The 21,290-nt window shown below is 38.6% G+C and overlaps 1 protein-coding gene across 4 annotated transcripts in view; it reads right to left on the bottom strand.

The window, feature by feature from the left end:
• Positions 1-5,459: 5,459 nt before the first annotated feature.
• LOC121917205 (leukocyte surface antigen CD47-like) overlaps positions 5,460-21,290 on the bottom strand; it is a 100,878-nt gene continuing 85,047 nt past the window's right edge. For 2 of the 4 annotated variants that reach the window (XM_042442953.1, XM_042442955.1), the window contains one exon: positions 5,460-7,637. In XM_042442953.1, coding sequence (XP_042298887.1) covers positions 7,626-7,637 — 12 coding nt within the window. In that variant the 3' untranslated portion in view covers positions 5,460-7,625. Of the gene's footprint in view, positions 7,638-17,323; positions 17,352-17,986; positions 18,012-21,290 lie in introns of all 4 variants that reach the window. The other 2 variants (XM_042442951.1, XM_042442952.1) reach the window with 2 other exon arrangements.

The raw sequence follows: 21,290 nt of genomic DNA, 5'->3' as shown, positions 1-21,290 counted from the left end.
CAGCGCTATCACAACCTTTCCATAAACCAGCTAAAAGTATTGCAGGAGATGCTGTTACCACAGAGAAGCTTTAGAAGACAGGAAGACAGGAAGGCCACAAAAATCAGATTCCAGCATCACCCCATTAAAAAATGGAGGAGACAGACTTTTTATGCCAGAGCTCGAGGTTTAATAGTTCTTATTAATGGATTTTCCACTTTCATGTTCCGCTGAACAGCAGAGAATAGCAAAACATCAGTAGACATTCTGGCTTTGACTTGAATTTTGGGTCACTCCATTATCTGCAGCACAACAGTGTCCTTTTAATGGGAAAGACAGACTAAGCAGGGTGTATTGGCAGCTGAATTTACAGGTCTCTAAAGCATTGATTTACTGCTACAGATGTAGCATGTGACAGTGACATATGCCAGGCATCTGCAATTGCAACTAATAAGTTCTGCATTCTTTATCACATACCAAGAAAAGCTATTCAGCTGGCTCATTAAAATCTAAATTCTGCTGCCTTCACACTTCCCCCTGCATTCAAAGAAAGAGTCAGTTAAACCACAGGAAAGTTAAAACTTGATTCATTTCATGTTGAACTTAAGTAACAATTCTGTAAATTCTGTTGAAAGTGTTCTTTGCTGTTCTACAACTTTGATTATCGCTACAAGTAATAGGGGGGGTTGTATTTTAATTGACTATCTCTTAGAGCAATATTGGATGGGCTGTGTTAAGAATGGTGGTTACACACCAGAAGACCAATTTAAAATGCCATGGTTTGAAGCCATTTCTTAAAAAAAAAAAGACTTTCAAGTTTACATTTTTTCTTCAGGAAAATCCTGAAGAGCAGAAATCAGAGTGGATTTGAACCTCATCTGAAGGGACGAGTCACTAGTAGCATGTACAACTTCTAATGAGGCAAGTGTTGTAACCATGAACAATCCGTTATTTTATCAAGAATAAATGAGGTGTTCATTATTCCTTGGACATGCTTGTTGAAACAGTTGCATTTCGCTTTTTAAACTGAGAAGTCTCTTCTCTTGCCTATTCAAGGTTTGTTTGATCACTTTCCAAGTACGCTGGAATGTGTTATTTCATATTTCTAAATTAAACGCCAGTCACCCACTCCCCCAGTTTTCTAAATAAAGGAAAAATATGGTTGGGCCAACATTGGAACTGCTTCCTTCATTTATTGTAAATAAACACGATAACTTAAAAACACACACACCCATTTAGAACAGGAGTATAACCCACCTATACTTCCCAAGGATGTCCTCTCCTGATCACTACAAACTTATTTTTTTTGGCGGAGGGGTGAGATGGGGGGAGAGGGTTTGGAGAAATGGGTAGGGCAGAAAATCCCTTTTCTATGGACATGTTTCTGTTCACAGAAGGAAGGACATAAGCCAAAGTGGGGAAAAACACTGAGATCCTAAATTGTACATCTGTCATATAGTAACTGCATCTCAGTATCTACCTTTTCCAGTGGTGTGCTCCAAAAATTCATCTTGTAAGCAGGCTAGTTAAAGTGCAATCATAGTGATATAACTGTGTAGTGTGAAAGATCCCTAGGCAACCTGGGACCTATTGAAAGCTGAGTCTCAACAACATGATACCACCACTGGAAAAAGTGTATGACACATGTAGGCAACAGAGGGCTGTCTATAAGAGGACAAACTGACTTTGAAATTACCTTCCGAGGGTGATTAACCGGACCAAACTTCTGTATTCTTTTTGGTGCCAAATTAAAACAGTCCTGTCTATTTGTGCATTTTAAGGTGAATTTTAGACTTGAATTAAAGTAGCAGTCCAAACGGATATGTTATTTTTTGGTTTTATATGTCTTCTCACAATCACTTTAAAAATAATTATAATTATTTTTTAAGGCACACCATTTTTGGCGATAAAGGAGCAATACAGAATTTGCAAAAATAAATTATACCATATATATCTTCTATGCAGGCTGCCTGGGGAAAATTAAACTAAGTATGACAAACAAATGGATAAAACCAGAAGGATATAAGGGTGGGCTGCAGATGTGATAAATATCTGTTATGCAGCTTAGTCAATACTTAATGTAATGTCAGTAAGCTAATGAGCCAGAAAGCTTTGCAGGACAAAAGAAAGACAGATATTTGGGCTTGGCAGAAAATGTAATCCAGTGTAGTGGGAATTCAAATAAATGGAAGATGGGCAAACTCACAAAGTGGGGTGGGGTGGGGGGTGGGGGTGGGGGAGGATGCAGACCCAATGGACATGTTCTAAAGAAAACATACTAGCAACTGCTTTTTTATTATTACTATTCTGCAGCTCTTGTCAGCAAAGAAAAAAAGCAATGAAAAGGGTTGTTACTTGCATACTATCAAGCTTTTATATTATAAATACTATAATACAATTTTCTATTGTTAAGTCTGGAATAGTTTGAAAAATTCTGCTGAGTTTGCTGTGTTGCCTGAGTTACAAGATGCACTTATACTTTGAATACTTTCCATTCCTTCATATATCTAACATCAATAACTCATCATTAATAAATGGTCTGAGACTTGAAGTGTGTATGTGTGTGTGCGCGCCTTCCAAGTTGCCTCTCAATTTGAATTTCATAGAGTTTTCTTGAGCAAATAATACTCACAGGAAGCTTTGCCGGTTCCTTCCTCTGAGATATAGCCTATGACATCTGGTAGAACTTTTTTTTTTAATGGAATGAGGGGAAATTCTAATTATTGGAGCCATGAAAAGAAACTTGCCATAATAAAAAGTGGTTTTGAGGTTGTAAACCATTCCTTTCAAATTGAAGGGGTCCCCTGAAAGCATTTAGGAGTAGATCACCTTAGCCTGGGGTGTCCATACAGAACCCCAATGTACCCAAAAGGTCATAGTGCTCCTGGAATCTTCCCAGAAGCATGGTACTCCTTTAAAACAAGGTATACTTCCTCTGAACCTGATATCTGGGCTGATAGCATTTGAAGGAAGTGTGAATGTATCTATGAGAGACCAAAACAAGATTTTTCAAAGCACTGCACCACCTGTGAACGTGTCCATGCCTGTAATTGCTCAGAGAAGTCAATGAAGCTATGCCATTGGTGTCATATCTTTTTTGGGAAAGTGTTGCACAGCTGCCTCTCTTTCACTAAGATGTGGCTTTGGGGTGCATAAAATGGCAGTGGCAGCTGAACAACCTCAAGAGTAAGGTCAGAGGAGAGAGCTCTCCTACAGTCCTGGAGAGCAACTGACACAAAAGATGCAAGAACAATCTTGCTAGGCTGTCTGTGGTCCCATGGCTATACTTCCTCCATTCTTGCCCTTGAATGTAAATTTATTGTTGTTGTGTGCCTTCAGGTCATTTTCAACTCATGGAGACCCCTAAAGCAAACCAATCACTATGTTTTCTTGCACTATGCAGGTTTCTCCAGTGGGGGTTTGCCATTGCCATCTACGTGGGTCTAAATACACTTTCTAGTCACAACTAGAATAGGTCTATCAAATCAATAGCACTTGTGTAAATTACTGGAATATGATTTAGCATTTGATTCTGTGGGTCTACTGCAACTTGAAACTGATTTAGCCCCTGCATATTCCAGGTGTACCTATAAGCAGATGCAAAGACTTATTCGCTAATTTATACGGAAGAAATAATGTGTTGTATAAGCAATTGTTACAAGGCTTGGTCTGACAGGCATCTAATCCAATAAATTCTTTTTCTTCAGAGATTCTGTTGAAATTTCTCAGGCGGAATCATTAAAAATCATTTTTTTTAAAAAAAATGCCTCAATGCTATAATGTGACTTGAATGAAAAATGTGCTCTGTGCATTAGAAAGTTTTCAATGACTAAAACTGCACTATAGTCTGCTCCCCATTGCGTGGTAAGCTGAGTATTTCATACTTGGTCAAGTTCATTTCCATTATGTTTGCATTGATGCTTGTAACTCCCAAGAATTTAATGACCTAAGCTTTACTGTTTTATGCATGGTTTTAAATCAAATTCAAACATGTAATGCTATTATATGGTCACTTAGACTCCAGTAGTGAACTCAGTTTCAAACACCACATTACCGATTTCTTGTTTTGTTTTGTTTTAATGGTTACATATTTCCAGTAAATAAAGGGGCAATGTTATGCACATTGTTAAAAACAGGAATTTGTAACAATTTACCACAGTTTACAGGTTTACAGTGATGGAAATGCAGCCTACCGGACCTTGTAATTATTGTGCTGACTCAAAGAGAATCACAAAAAAATTAAACAGTTTTATTTTAATTATAAGGTTCTATTTACAAAGCCATGTTCAATAAATAAAAGCACACTTAGGTTTGAAAGAAGATTTCTCCAAATGGAGAAACAAGCATGTGGCTTTATATTTTCAAGAAGAGGAAGAAGAAGAATCCACACAATCTTTAAAATAACCATAATCGCTTTGGTCCCTCAAAACATTAGGGAAAATGAAGGACTAGTTTAGAAAAGTTAACACTTCTTAAAGTCAGCCATAAGAAATGTAAAACAGATGGCCCTCTTGCAATATTATACCTTTCTCAAAAGGGCATATGCAAAATTCAAGCCTTTCAATAAGTCTCAGGAATTTTCCATTTATAGAATAGAATGTGATCCACTGTGTTTAATACAACTGTATTTACAGTTACTTTCCTTTATAACAGGAATGGGGAATGTGTGGTCCTCCAGATGTGTCATGGGAATTCCCATCAGTCCCACCCAGTAAGTGTTGAATGCAGTGGCAGTCCAACATATGGAAAGCCATGTCTTCCCTGTCCCTTCTTAAACAAAATAACTTAAAACTGTGGGATAACTTCACTGAACTGTATCTTCTGCATGCTGAAGAAGCGCGATCCATCAGCAAAATATTTGGAATGGAACTCATTCACTGATCAACTAATATATTTTATTTTGTTTCAGGATAATAAACCTTCAAGCACACACACAGTAATGTAATTAAATAAAGATCCAGCATCCCCAATATAAAAGCCGATATACAAGCTTGTCAGCAATCCTGCCCTCTTTAATATCTCCCTAACAAGAAGCACTGATTCTGAATTCCACCTTATTCAGACTAGACAAATGAGTGAAGCCCTCCCGCTTAGTTTAGCAGTTATTATATGAATAAATTACACCACGGTCCAGGCGCCCAAGAATAATATTTGAAAGTACTGCAGAAATATGAGCCATTGACTATTCCACTGGTGTAAAAACTAAAATTCATAATGAAAATCAAGAGGCAATATAGGATAGCCCTACTCCCAGAGAATGTAACAATCTAAGAACCAGAGGCAAACTATATCAACAGGCTCCAGTTTCATGAAGGGTCCCCCCCTCAAGCACTGCTAGGCAGCATTTTTTGTTCAGATGGGGTAGGAAGAACAGGGACATCTATCAGCCTACCACTGTTGTTTTGTTCCTCGGGTAAGAAAGTGAGGACATGGAACATAACAGAATAATTACCTAAACAGAATAAAACAAACACTTCATAAAGGTGAAACACAGTTTATTGATAAGAAAAAAAAATGCACTGACAATCTGTATTTGGAAAGCTATAAGGAGAGTGAGAAAAAGTCTCATAGAATATTTTTTTAACAAATGAAGAGCATTTCATGGAAGTGACTTGAATTTACAAAAAGGGAAGTAACTGCAAGTTAGGAGCTCAGAACAATAAAAATATTGGTTTAAATAATGCAATTGATCTTGTAATGTATTGATTGTGAATAGATTCTCTGTAGGAAAGTGGCAGAACAGACAAGGCCTTTCCATGTAGTGTGTTCAGAGCAGATTCTATACATGTTTTCAGCATTTATGAAAACTAGACAGGCACAGGAATACAGTTCCATAGATACTCTTGCAGAGTTCTATACATGAGAATAATTGAAAGGCAGGATCACAGAAATGATACAGAAGAGTTATTTCATTTTATTTTATTTATAACCCACTTTTCTCCCATACAGGACCTAATGTGGCCAAGATGGAAGTAAGCTTCATTAAAAAAAAGTGAATAAATAAATAAATAAATAAATGAGAGTATATCTACACTATACTATATAGTTGTAGTAGTTTAACTACCCTCACTGCCTTGGGTTTCATGTTGGAAGAAAGACAAACTGTCCATAAAAATAAGTAATACATAAATGGGGCATACTATGAAAGCCTGGGATTAGCACTTTGGTGAGGTATTTAACACTTTGTGCTAGAATGCTCTAGTGCAAATCCTAAGTATTTTACCAAACTATAAATCCCAGGATTCTGTTTGATGGAGACTTGAGTGAAATTTTTATCAAACCGCAGCAACTGCAATATAAATAAACTCATACTTTCAGCTGAAGTATCTGCAATGTAATCTGGAATGTTCACAACCTACTGTGTGAAAAAGAACAGCTCCTGTCTGTCTGCATGGCTCTGTTAAAAATGGGGAAAATGTGATTTAATTAGCAGAACTATTGCAGTTGATTTTCAACATTATGAACTTTAAAGGACTACACTTCTCGGTGTAGAAGTCAGGATTTGTGCCACTAAAGCTGAACACGGCCATTGCTTTTAAATGAAAGAACAGAAAATAAAAGATGAAGTTACTTGAACTACAATACTGATCACCAAAGCACATAAAGAATTCCAGTATATACAGCAGAAATACTAACAGCAGGTAGGTGGATTGGACTTTTGTGATACGAAAGAGTTGGAAACCAAGCTTTTCTTTAGAAAAAAGGCTAATTGCTATAGATCTTTAAAAATGTTATACAAGGTACAATATTTGTTCATCCTGTACCACATCCACTCATGTTCACACTGTATAGGTAAGAATAAATGTTATAGAAATGATACCCTTATTTTAATGCTGTTTTCTTCATTTGTCATACAAAATGTCAAAAGGTAGGTTGGTTTTGGGTTGGTTTTTAGAGGAAAGTGAGTAAAAACCAAAAAGAAAATAGTATTTATCATGCAGTACAAAGATTTGCTTAAGTGGTCCCAAAGAAGTCTGTTCTGTGATGAAACATACCGATGTTTCATATTGTAAGCCTTTCTTAGTGTAATACACAGCAGATTTTGGCTATTTTTTAGGCCACCGGAAAAAAATTAACTTCAATATTATAAATGGAAGAGTAAATAAAATTGCCTCTGGGAAGTTATTTGGAAAAGGTAAAACACCTCTACTTTCCATCTTCAGCATTGCGGCTCTACGACTTGTGTTTTGTGTTGAATTTTAAGGATGGCGGCACAACTCCATATAAGAAGTTGCTGTACAATGGCCCAGAGAAGAAGGTAGCTAATGTGCCAATATTGTGATGTCTGAGATTAGTCCTTTGTGGAGTTTGGTCTTTATGCAAAGAGGCAGTTCAACTGTTCTGAGAAGTGCAGCATGAAAAAGACATATTACAGTGGATAAAAAGAGTCTTTTGTAGTTTTGCCCTCATCCACCCCCAAAGAAAAAAACCTCATGTGCATACACGCACTTCTCTCTCGAAAGTTACGACAGCTGCTGTGACTATAAAGTTACATCATGTAAGTAATTACAGCACTTTTCCACACATGCAAAAACAATTAATTTCCTGATTTTCTTTTTTCTTTGAGTAGTGCATCATCAAGGCCACGGTGTATCAACAAAAGTCTCTCTCCACTTGTTTCCATGTCCACAGCAGATTCAGTTACTTCACGAGAGAAACTAGAAAATAAACACAAAACGGTTATTCAAAAATCTGAGTCCTTTCTAATATCAAAAATCTAATGAAATGAGTTTTTCTCCAATTTTCTTTTTTTACTCTAAAAGTGAAGGAAAAAAGATGACCCATAACAGCAGTAATGTAGCCAATTTGCGATAGCAATTGCTATGCAAGACCAGCAAAGTTTATTTTCATAACTATTTTCAAGTACCCAAACTTACTGATGATTGTGCAAATGCATTTCAGATGCCTATTAGGCATGTGTTAATTAGTTCAAACATACAATTTTATTGAAAGAGATAAAGAACCTCTCCAAGCAAGAAAAGTTTCTGAAAGTCCCTGGCTTTGTTCCTTTATAAACCAATTTCATTTTGGAGATCTATATCCTATTTTCCCCATCCCTAAGCATTCCCAGGGAATCTCAGCATTAACAAAGACTTTTCATTCCCCAGTCAGTTCAAATTAAACCAGTATTTCCTAAAAAGATATGTACTTCTCCATAGCTATCTGTTTGTGTTACACTGGAACTAGCTAAGATGGATCTTACCAAGAAATGTAGCCATTGTTTCTAGGACCCAGATTCAACAGAGAGCAAGTGAAGGAAAGGCGAATGCTAGCAATAAAGGAAAATGACCCAAATGCTTAACTAGTGTAATATTGATAGAGCACTTTGACGATGACGATAATTCCTGGATAATAATTAAAAAGGACTCAGTGGAAATTAAACTCAGTTTCTGAAACGTCAGTTTCTGAAAAGTCAGATGTGAAATATGAGCAACCGGGGGGGGGGGGGGAGAAGGAAGAACACCAGGGGGAGGGAGGGGGAATAAAGATATTTTAAGAAAAGGTTTGGATACAAAACCATAAATATGCAGGTTCAAATCAGAACAAAAATTACGAGAAAGTTTCAATACTTCCAGAGTCTTTTTTTTCCTTTCTGGATCAGTAACCCCTCCCCACATTCTTTACATGCAGAAAGTCTTATATTTAATCCTTGTCATTTTTAAAAGGTATGATGGAAAAGATTCTTACTGGATGTCCCGATTTCCCAGTCAGAGTAGAACCAATGCTCTATATCTTCTAAATCGGTGTTCCCCAAACTTTTCCAAGTTACTGCCCCCTTTTTTCTCAGATGACAACCATCCTACCGCCCCCCCCCCAGCATACATATTGCTTATATTAGGTCGATTGTTCTACTGTAAATTCAAAACAGCCAACCTTGGTTGCTTTGTATGTGGTCATCCTGGGAGCAAAACTGAGCAGCTGACTCAACAGCAACCAAGAAACCTCTCACCCATGCCACCTTTCCAACAAAAGCCAGTGAGGGCAAGAGGCCTCTCAGTTGCTGCTCAGCCAGCTACTTGCTTGCTGCTCCCAAGATGAGCAGAAGCTTCTCCCTGGTGAGGACTCTCAATCCTTCTTCGTTGGGGCAAAGAAGAGTGCAGCCAGTGTGTTTGTGTGTGCTGTTTCAAGCCACAGAAGCAATGTCCTGTGCCCAAGGTTCGCAAGAGTTTCCCAACTGCCACTGCCACGGATAGTAACAACGAGTAACAAAAACTATTATGAGATATCGATAGAAAACAGCATGCCAATAGAAAAGAGGAGAAAATGTATGCTTATCTCTCCCTGCCCTTTGCTACAGTTCTTCAAGATATAGCAAGCAACCCTGAATGTCGACAGATAAGCAGAGAATGGAATGCAGCAAGGGGGATAATAGAGACAAAACTACAAAGCCTAATGCAAACATGGTTGATAAAGGGGCACCTAGCTATGTCTAGTTATATCTGATGCCTGCACAGCTTGGATGCTTTTCACGATTGTAGTTTCTGAACTCAGGGTGCTTTACTGAGGACACAAGCTCTAAAATACATCTCTCTACCAAAAGGTACCCTCCTCAGTTTTGGAGCTGCTAGGCATTAAAGGATCATTATGGGACAGGAGTTTAGTATGTATGCTGTAGAAATGTGACCTGCTAAATAGTGACACTAAGGCTATGAAGAGATAGGATGCTGTGTGATTATCATATGGAAAAGTATATATGTATGAATGTTTGTTTCTTTCCTTTGTGCCAGTCTTTGGGGTCATGAGACCACTGATACCTATTCTTCTGCCCCCTGTGTGGACAATGGCTTAATTGCACCGGTCAATAAAGTCAGATTTTTATGGCTATCGCTATCACCAGTGAAAGATGCAGCTAAGGGAGTGAGCTCTTGTGGACAGGCAAAGAGTGGGAGACACCACTCCACAAAATGATCAGTGAAGCTGTGTTGTGGTTTTAAGGGACCCTGAAAAGAAGTTTCATGCAACCCTCACCCCCATCATGGTCCTAAAAGCTATTGATTCCCCTTGTCTTTAGTTCACACCAATACTTTAACTGAAGGCCCCCTTGTCACCTTTTCCCCTCACGACCCTGCTGTTCTTTGGGTTAGAAAAACACCTCTCATGATACCATTGCTTCTTACCAATAAAACAAACAAACAAACAAACCAATCGATGTTTTCCTGCACTATTCTTTAATTTTAGGAGTTCTCAAGAATTTTTTTTCAATTGGAAATAACAGCAGAAATATTTTTAGAAGGTAGAAACTGTGCTGTTTTTCCCTCCAGAAAAGAAGATATACCAGCTACTCAAAATAAATGTTTGGAACATTTGTTTTCTGGTCCTGTTGTTTGGGAATTGTGAAATCCCTTTATTCTATACTTGCAAACACTCCTGTGGATGTGGGGCATTTTTATTCCTTGAAATTCACTGGAATTCCCATCCAGTCATGAAAATATTACAGGGGTCACTCAGGGGTGGCACTAGGTATGTGTGGTGGTGCAGCCCATACCAGGTCAAACCTCAGAAAAGAGGTGATAACCAACTGGGCCTTCCTCCTGCTTGGGGGGGGGGAGGCGGAGTGCATCTTACCCTGCTTCACCATGGCATGAGTAGCTGGAAGTCTCCCTCTCCCCAGCCCTGTGTCTGAAGGCTGAGGAAGAGGCACTGCCCTGAGGAGGAAGGCCACCCCCTTTGCTTGACAACCCTCCTGTCCTGGGGGCTCCTGAGGGGTAGAGTTGTACCCCTTTGGCCATGCCCAGCCAATGGGGCAGGGGGGATGAAACCAGACCACCCCACATGCCTCTTTGCCAACTCTGGTGGCCCCCACTCAACCAGCATGGATCTGGGCATCTCCAGACCCCAGGAGAGCCCCTTCAGCTTCCCCATCTGCCTCAACACCCTCAAGGACACATGGAGGTGAGTGTGGGGGGAAGTCACTATCATAAGGCATAAAAGGGACCCTTGTGTGCCCCCTGCATGTCCTCCAGTGCAGTGGTGGTCTACTTGCAATGGAGAAAGGGTGTGGGTGCTCTTTTGGCCCTGTTCCCCATCAGCCCCACCCCACTCCGGGTGACACCAGAGGTGAGAATACCACTTGGGTCACTAAATAGAAACTTTTAAAAATCCATCCTGATGAGGATTAAACAAAATTTATTTAGTTTATAAATAAATGTCTTTATCCCTGAGTAGGACCCAAGGAAGATTACAGATAAAATTGATTAAAAATTTACCAATACAATTTGAAAAACAATTAGAATAATCTCATTTAAATGGAATAAAATGATGCTAAAAATTACAAAAGTTATAAAACATAAACACAGCACATAACCTGAAATACAGTATTATAAAACACCACTGAATTAAAAAGCAATTTAAAAACAAACCAAGGGAGAAGTACAGCATTAGTCAATTAAATGCCGCTTTCCCAGAATCCAGTCAATTGTCAAACCCCCATCTGAATAAAAAACGCTCTTTGCCTGCTGACACATGCACAAAAAGTAAGGCTTCATCTGAAAGAAAGTTATATTATCTACTCTGTTCCCACCAAACATGTCTATGAGGTTGACAGGACCAAGACAAGGGCCACCTCTGAAGAGGTCAGAGCTGCACAAACCCAAGCAAGCTCATATGGATGAATATGGTCCTTCACATAGGTCTTGTACTGTAAAAGGGTTTACGTGTGGGAGAGGTGTGGAGTATTCCAGTTCATCAGCCATGTTCTTCCTCCACATGTTCCTTTCTGTTGCCCTTTACACACATTGTTCTTCTTGTAACAGTGAGCCTGTATTCTAGAGGCAGCCAGGGATATCCAGTATTCTTTTGGCTCATTTCCTCTTCTGAATATTTTTTCATAGAATCATAGAAACATAGAGTTGGAAGAGACCGCAAGGGCCATCTAGTCCAACCCCCTGCCATACAGGAAATCCAAATCAAATCATCCCCAACAGATGGCCATCTAGCCTCTGTTTAAAGACCTCCAACGAAGGAGACTCCACTACACTCCAAGGGAGTGTGTTCCACTGTCAGACAGCCTTTACTGTCAGGAAGTTCTTCCTAATGTTGAGATGGAATCTCTTTTCTTGTAGCTTGCATCCATTGTTCCGGGTCCTAGTCTCTGCAGCAAGTGAAAACAAGTCAGCTGTAAGTACAGCATGAAGAGTAGTTTAGGTGTTGGACAATGACTCTGGAGGCCAGAGTCCATGCTCAGACGTGAAATGCACTGGGTGACCTTAGGTGAGTCACACTCTCTTGGCTTCAGGGGAGGGTGATGGCAAACCTCCTTTGAACAAACCTTGCCAAGAAAACACTGTAATAGAGTTTCTGTAAGTCAAAAAGGACTTGAAGGCACATAACAACAAACTACTGATACCTTACTCTTGCATGTGGACAGTGGTGTTTCGGCTGTATAATTGTAGGTGTGAGAATTTAGAGAACTGAGTTTGCAATTAGTTGTTGTGGTGGTGTGCATTCAAGTTGTTTCCGACTCATGGCAATGCTATCATGGGGTTTTCTTGCCATGTTTCTTCAGAGGGTGTTTGCCATTGCCATCCTCTGAGGCAAAGAGAGTATCACTTGCCCATGGGTCCCCCAGTGGGTTTCATGGCTCAACAGGGATTCGAACCCTGGCTTCCAATGTCATAGTCTAACATTCAAACCATGATGCCATGCTAGCTCTCTTACTATTACTATACACAGTTAATAAAACTTGGTATTTTGATACTATATGAGAAAGATAGTATCTTTGAATTTATATTTTTTGAGGAGTATTTTGAGGAAAAGTTTGAGGACACTTCTGCAGATTATTTCTAAGGAACAACCCACCAGCTTGGTACAGTTACTCCAAAGTTTCCATCTCTGTGGGATGTGTGAAGAGTACAGACTCTTCTGTGAAAAGATTTGCAAAGAATTAAAAACTCACAAGATCAATACTCCTAACGATGCATGGAAATTAAACTATAAATTATACTGTATCTAAACACTATGGTATCTATACCGCCCTTGTAAATATTGAACACACTGAATTGACTGAAACTGGAACTGGGAGAGCCAGGTGAACACTGGCTTAAGGCAGTTACTGAGACCAACTGCCATTTATTTTGGCAATTAACTTTCAACTATGGCAAGACTAATGTCTTGTTCTTTATTAGTAGTAAGATCAAGCAGGTGGAAGATTAATGAGACATCTATTGAGCAGATAAGGAACTATAAGTATTTGGGAGTAGTTTTTCACTTCTTTGCATCCTGAAGGATCCAAACAAAGAACACCATGGGGAAAGTCCAGGGGAAGTTTTTCTACCCAAAGGGAAGGCACCAGATTGCCCAAATATTCAAGATTATGTGTGGATCCTGGCTTAGACTATCTGAAATTATACAAACTAAAGTTACTGAAAGATTCCTTTGTTGTCCTGTCCTAACACAGCTTTGAGACAGGCTTAATTTCTGTTTAATTTTTCATTTTTTTTTAATTGCTTAAGACTTTGGGGCTCTTAAGTAGTCAGGGCTCCTTAAGTAGTCAGGGCTAAGCGTTCCTACGCTCTGAGCTCTCACTGTGCCACTCGGGCGCCATTTTGGTGTGCACCCATTTACATGGCGCGTGCCATGATGATGCTTGTTGTGTGCAAAGGGGATATTATCATGGTGCGCAAGCTTGCCTATGGCATCTCTTCGGAGACACAAAAAGAACCCTCCCAAAAGCAAGTTCTTTTTGGTCCCTCTGGAGGTCTCAGTGTGTGGTTGCTGCAGCCTCCATCTGGGGCAAAAACGGGCAGTGTTATGCTGCCTGTCTGCACAGCCCCTTTGTTTTGCTCCCTATAGGACTGGTTCCTCTGACTCAACAGATCGTTTTCAGTCAAAATGGAAAAAGCAGTGAAACCACTTCAATACCATCTGAGAGTCTGGTCAGACATTATAACTAACTCTTGCAATAAAGAAAATAAGAACTGGCTCAGATCCTAACATAAAGGATGTTACAATATTGTTTCTATTTTAACATTTTAGATTATTTTATTTAGTGAGTGTACTTTAAGGCAAAGTGAAAATACTTAAATACAGAATTTGGAACATAGAATCACACCACCACTTAAACTTGGCTATAAAATCCTCTTCTTTTAGAGATAAGTTATTTGCACCAGTGAATTATCTGGGTAACCTAACCATGCCAAAATTCAGAACATCTTTCATGATAGTCCAATTTATTATTCCACTTTTGGAGAGATATCACAGAGATTTATAGCAAAGATGCATGTTCTGCAATAAAAGGTAAGTGGAAACCACTGAGTACAGTCTGCCCTTCCTTTACGCGAGAGATCCGTTCTGCCCCCCCCCGCCCCATGTAAAGGGAATTCTGCCTATGCTTGAACCCCATTGAAATAAATGGTATGCGCACCACAAGTGCACACGCCATTATCCCTTATGGGCCATGATGCCCCCTTTCCCAGCTGAAAGCCACGTAAAGCGTGCCCGCATATGACGCAGGTGCACTGTATATGTTGTTCCTTTCTGTGCAATATTCACAGGATTTTTCTTATTCCTATTGTCTAATCACAATCCAGCTTGTTGTTGCTGCTGCATAACTTCATTTCCAACTTAGTGTCTTAGTAAATCTATCATGTTTTTTTCGGGGGGCAAATTTCTTCACAGAGAGTTTGCCACTGTCCTCCTCTGAGAATGAGAGAATGCAACTTGCCCAAGATCACCCAGTGGGTTTCCATGGCTGAGCCTGGATTTGAACCCTCATCTTCCAGTGTCCTAGTCCAACACTCAAACCATTACACCATGCTGCCCCTCCTAATGCACACAGATTGGATGAATTCTATCTTCAAAAATCTTCCCTCAGGTCCAGACTCCAAAATTATAGAGAAAATCAAATTTATGTGCTGCTGCTAGTGCTTGCAACAGTTCTTTGATAACTGGATAATGCAGTGTAGTCTATGTTCTGTCGTTTTTACACATTTTATAATATACAAGTCTTGTGTATTTTATGTACTGGACTTTGTAACGAAATTGTACTTGAATGTGGTGTGCAGCTAAAAGATCTGCAAAAGTCATTGGCCCTTTGGTAGATATATTACAGAACCAATTTTTAAAAGAGGATGTGTCAACCCACCCCCCCTTTTTTTTAATACTTTCAACTGCTGTCCTGTGTGCATATGTAGAAAAAATTTCCTGATCTCAGCTTCAGATAGCAGCATTCAAGCACATCAGATGTTTCTCTGGAGGTTTTGCTGACCTTCAGGAGCCAGTTTTGAGACAGCACAAAGGGCAGTTATCTAAATATGCAACCTTAAGCATCCCTGCTTGGATGTGGAGCTCACTACTTGCTTGTCAGACAGATCCTACCATATGCATTTATACCAGAGTGTGGAAACTGCAATGGGGCAGGAGCCATTCCTCTGCAGACCACATAATCACTACTGATGTGATATGATGTCACTTCTGGTCATTTCTTCAACTGGTTTTTTTTTGGGGGGGGGGGGGGGGGCATGTCTGAAGTCCTTCAAAGGAGGTGGTCAACTGTTTTAGGAATAGAAAAACCATAGGGGCGAGGGGGTCTGGATTCTTCTGGACCACAAATGCGTCCTGTGACTGATCTTTCCCACCATTCATACTAGTAGTCCACAAAAATACTATCCCCATCAAATCTCAGTGGGTGGCAAAGTTGAATAAATGACTTTCAATTACTTTCTGATTGAACCTAGTGTTAGAAAAGTTGCATATGGAACAAACTGATGAAACACTCATGATTAGCACATTGATGAACTGCTTGAATGACTGAGACCTAATTACTCGCTAGTTAGGTTGCAGTCATAGATTAATTAATCTTGATCTCCATGTAATGGATTTAGTTTAAACAGAAGTCAATGAAGTATGAAGTAAATAGCAAGTCAGAGATGATGAATGAAGTACACAGAATATGAACATTAGCTTAATTATTTTTTCTTGTTTCTTTCCGTCAACTAATAACAAAATTAGTATTTTCATTTTATTTATAAATGAAAAATAAAAATACATTTTATTGGCATCTCTGTGGGCCACTACACTCTTATCATATAATGGTAAGCATAAAATTGCCAGACACATACATTCCACAAACAATTTGCATTTCAAACACACATAATTATACAGAATGATCACATACACAATCAATAGAAGTTCTACCTTGCATTACTTTCCTTTACAAATAAAAATAATAGAGTGGAAAGTATATTTCATTCAAGTAGCAATATGAAATCCTCCTTTCAGAATTCCAACTAGCTAGCCATTCCCTCTTCCAGGATACTCCACCACCATATCTACAGTTTTCTGTTCTTCACCCTCTGTGGTCAACTATCATCCCATGGTCAACAGGGGCTACTCACCTTCCAATAGGCTATGCCACACACCTTTCAGATGTGTGATCTATCTATCTATCTATCTATCTATCTATCTATCTATCTATCGTTTCTGTAAACCTTGAGATTTCCTCTTGGTATCTCTTTCTTGTGTATGGATGGTGCCACTTTAGTTACACATGAATCCATACTCAGAAAATGTTTGTTATTTGTATACAACAGGGCTGGGCAGCAGTCTTCCAGATTGTGCTAACTCCCATAATTCAGTACAATTAAGTGTGCTAATTAGGGCTAATGCATGTTGCAATTTGGCAACAAGGTACAAAGATTCTGTAGCATTCTGTGCTACAAGGCATGTAAATGATGAGTGCATTATATGAAAGATGAAATTCAGTGAAGAACTCAGGTTATAAAGATAATGTTAGCATACTACTTAAATTCAATTAAACATAAGAACAGAAGATACAATGCAAGTGATAATACTCAATAGGAAACGAATTTTTCTCTTGGCTCAGTAGTCAGCCATTATCGCTGATCGTTTTTGAACCTTCTATTCTTAAGCTTTCTGCATGAGTCAAAGGAGGGAAGAGGAATATATTTTCAAATTTCACAGAACTCTGTGGCACTAAGTTTTAGAACTCAGCATTTCATCAAAATTTTGTGAAGAAGATCTGTTTTACTGGGCTTCTTAAGGGATCCAAGGATATACTCTGGTTATGGCAAAAACAAAAACAAAAACAACTACTAGTATTAATTATATTCGTATTATTAAAAACACCCTAGTAAGTAAATAAGAAAGTTTATTAGCAGCTTTTCATTGGCTATAAAAATTGTGTATATCATTATTTTATTAAAAGCAAATGTTTCCATTCAAAACTGGAAAAATTATTCTTAAAACAAAGTTTGAGTCTACTGGGATGAGAACTCTAGTGGCACTACTGAATGGACAACATGTATTCCATTATGAAAAACAGAAGAATAAAGCAAAATCTCCAATTGAAAAATATGTCCAATAAATAGAGGCAAAATGTACTCACCATCATTGTAACATCACTCCTTTTGCATCTTTGAAAAATGAAGCAAATAGTTAGTTGTTGGATAAGAAAGAAATAAAGAACAGGTTAGTAGCAACGGTCTTAGAAAAGATTGGAATTTAATACTGGATTTCAGCATGCCAAAATTCCATGCAAAGTGGGAAAAACTGAAGAGTGATCACTGATCTTTCTTCCCAATTAGAGTATTTCAACATGTCATTTAAATTTATATTAGTCTTAGCAAGATTTTTGCCTCAGCCAACTGGATCAAATTAGGATATCGAATATTCAAAGGCAAGATACAAGGAGGAAATGTTTGTCCGTCACTATCACAGAAATCCATGCACCCCATGCAGCAGACACCATCTACTTTCTCTTTTATTAAGAAACTGGTTGATTAATCCCTTTTTGTAAAGCAATTTAGAAAGGAAAAGTACTATTTATTCTAAGACAGCCAGCGAAGCAGGACAGAGATCCAAACAACCAAGGATTCTCTGTCACCAAATATCTCCCAGTACCTGTATTTGCCCATTAGAGCTCTATGAACCAGCAAGGATTTAAGACCATTAATAATTTTACATTATCTTGTATAAATATCTGTTCAAACTGAGTCAATACTCTAGTCAAGACCCTAAAATAAAGTACAAAATTTCAATTACCACCTACCATTAAGTGATTCTTCGACAGCTTTCTGTAAAATATTTAAAATATATAAAGCCTTCATGTCTAGCCTGGATCACCAAAATTAAATAACTCTAATTGATATATACAATAAATAGTGATTCTACAAAACAAATAGAAGAAGCAGCAGAACATTAGTAAATTTAGTAACAGGTTTTGTTATTCCTGTTACTTACTGACACCACACCTGCTGCTGAGAAGTGCTCTAGTAACAATAAGCCTCTATTTACAATTTGGCTGCAATACAAGAAATAAAGATCAGCCACAACATTTACTGGGGCCATGTCTGTATGGAGCTTTTTAACTAGTAGCAAACTACCTGCAAAGAAAAATATGCTGGAGAACCCCACAAGGTACTCCTTTCGACCCCCAACTCCTATCATAAAAATTCTAATGTCAGTAGTATTAGTACTAAAGCTCTCAAGTGCCACAGATAACAATTTAGAGATTATGGCAGAACCTATATATATGTTTTCCCAAAACAGGGAAAGGACACAAAGGCTGATATCTTGTATACACTTAATCAGAAGAAGGCCCCACTGAACTCAACAGGACTTACTTTTGAGCAGGCATGAATACAAACATACTTGAAGAGCAGATATGGTACTGAGACTCAAGCCAATTTCATCTACATTCCTTTCCAGTATGGTGTATGTCAATAGTTACCTGTAGACTCCCCATGCCCACCCCATGATGACACAGAAGAAAACATGCCAAATAACAAGACAATCATCCTGTGAACATTTAGTTAAAAAAATAGGACTAGATATTGTTCACTCAAGCCTGTCTAAAGTCTCTCTGTGGATTGGGTATATTTCAAACCATAGCTATAAACAAATATAATAACTGATTTCTTTATATGACAAAACCCTGTTGCAGTGTTAAGCTTGTATGTTGAAAGAAAGACAAGCAGATCTCCTATATGACTATTAATAAGTTTTTATGATCAGATGACAAACCCCAAGCCTTTGATACCATACAGTTTCTCCAGCCTTTCCCACAGTATCCATGTGTTGAGCATGGCCATATGCAGCACAGAAGAATGCACTAATAGGCCTCTGCATTCACAATCTTCCAATGGAAGTGGAATGCTGCAGTCTTGGATTCCAGCCCTGATAAGGGCTACATACTCATCTGTTCAAACATCCATACTCACTGCATGGGCACTGGGAGCAGGGAGCCCATGCATCAGTTGTGTGGAGTGCCTGTTACCCATCTTAATGGCAAGGGTGCTATTCCAAACAAAGGAAATTTGCCAACAGAGGAGATCCATAAACAATATTCATTGTGGGCACTCTGGGAGAACATTGCTCACTTGATAATATATCAAAGGTTAAAACTAACCAACCAGATCTGAGAGAACATCTCTTTCTCAACATTAACTTGTCTGAGTCTTGATATTTGCTTTGGAGACTCTTATACATACATCTCCATCAGGTGAATTTAGGTGTAATGTGACTGGTGTTATCCAGCAGCCCAGTTACCTTATTATTTGTGGATAAAACTGACCCTATAGCTATGATTCAAAACTAGGGGTGGGCAAAGGGCAATCCTGTGGGCTGCATGCCCTCCTCCAGCTCTTTCTGTGTTCCCCAGGTCCTCCCAGGGGTCAAGTATTGGGAATTTTTGGCAAGAAAATTTTCAAAACACAAATGCATTTTATGGGGTATGGAGGGCATCTCCACCATGTTTGGAGCCTGCCTAAGGTAGGTGTGTGTGTGTGTGTGTGTGTGTGCGTGCGCACACCCACTCACCCAAATTATTTGTTTTGCCTTGAAATGATACAGAGCATCCACTAGGGGGCATGTGGTGCATTTCCATCACACTTTCTGACCCTCTGTACCAATTTTGATCTAGGAAAGGCCTTTTTTTTGACATTCAAAACATAGTGAAAATGCCCTCATATCCCTCTAGAGGTGTTTGGGGGCTTTTCTTTTCTTTTTTTTTGCAGAAGCAGGTGCAGCCCTCCAAAGTCTCCTATGGGGATAATGCATCCCTTTAAGCTTTCTACAGTTGCCCACCACTGCTCTAAACACAGAGTTTAAAGTCTTAATTTAGTCTAAGAAGCCTGGCTACATAAAGGCTGAGCACCTCGGGCAGAAAAGCTATCATTTATATTTGTTGATCACTGGAGAGAAGCATCCCATCCAACACTGTGAAAAGAATGGAAATCCAGCATTTACAGATGTTGCTCTATCATGATCAACCTACTCAAGATAGATTATGAGGCATGCACCAATAAGATTCAATTCTGCCCTGGATTTTTTTATTTTGGGAAGCAGTATAATTGGAGTCAATTCAGAAGCTGCCAATTGACCTCAGATTCTAATGTGAATGACAGTTCAGAAATCCACCTTTTTGTGTCTCCTGTTAAGCATCTTTAGAAAGAACAAATTGTAGCTGTTTTCTGTCTGTTAGATCTGGAAACAAGTATCCCTTTTGACGAGGACCTTTCCTGCAAAATTTCAGATTTATTTGCCTTATAAATATTTAAAATCTTTTAAAAAATGAACTGCTTTTATTTCTTGATGGAGTTGAATAGAATTTTCAGGAACAATACCTCCCCTCCCCTTGCTGGGCCTTTTCTGCAAGGGCACACTTTATAGTCTGGGGCTTTCTTCTGTGGGCAATTGCTATGGCTGAATAAAGATCTGCAAAAGGTCCAGTCCTAGTTCTTACCATGGGTGGTATCACAGAAGGACAAATCTTAATCCCTAAAAGTGAGATCCACAGTATCGAAAGCACCCCTTTTACCCTACTTCTATAACAGAACTTGGGGAAATTGCTTTTTATACTACAGCTGCTCAAATCCTCAGTCACCATGGCCAACAGTTGGGAGATTCTGAGAATTGTAATTAAAAAGGCAATTTTTCCAAGTTCTGCCTATAGAACAGATAAGCACTTTTTCTTCCTTTCCAGTTTTCTTCTAATATCTTACTCTCCTTATGCTGCTCAACTCCGTATTAAGACATCTTGACTTTCTCTATTGTATTCAGTCATCTAACTCCACTTCCCAAATCCACAACAGCTATCTTACTTGATATCCATATCTTCCATGTTTCTCTCTTTGTTTGTATGCATCCTAACTATATATAGCTGTCAATCTAAGCTTAACTAAATATTTTGACCAACTTCTTCCTTTGGTATCACATCATACTATATCATGTATTTTCTTTAGTAACACTGTTATTCTTTTATTCAAGTCTTAATCATTGATTCAAGTGTGTGTTTAATATTATTATTATTATTATTATTATTATTATTATTATTATTATTATTATTATTATTA

Source organism: Sceloporus undulatus, unplaced genomic scaffold (assembly GCF_019175285.1).
Source record: "Sceloporus undulatus isolate JIND9_A2432 ecotype Alabama unplaced genomic scaffold, SceUnd_v1.1 scaffold_12, whole genome shotgun sequence".
Lineage (NCBI taxonomy): Eukaryota > Metazoa > Chordata > Lepidosauria > Squamata > Phrynosomatidae > Sceloporus > Sceloporus undulatus.
The sequence above is the reverse complement of the archived record's forward strand: the minus strand, read 5'-3'. Positions and strand labels throughout refer to the sequence as shown.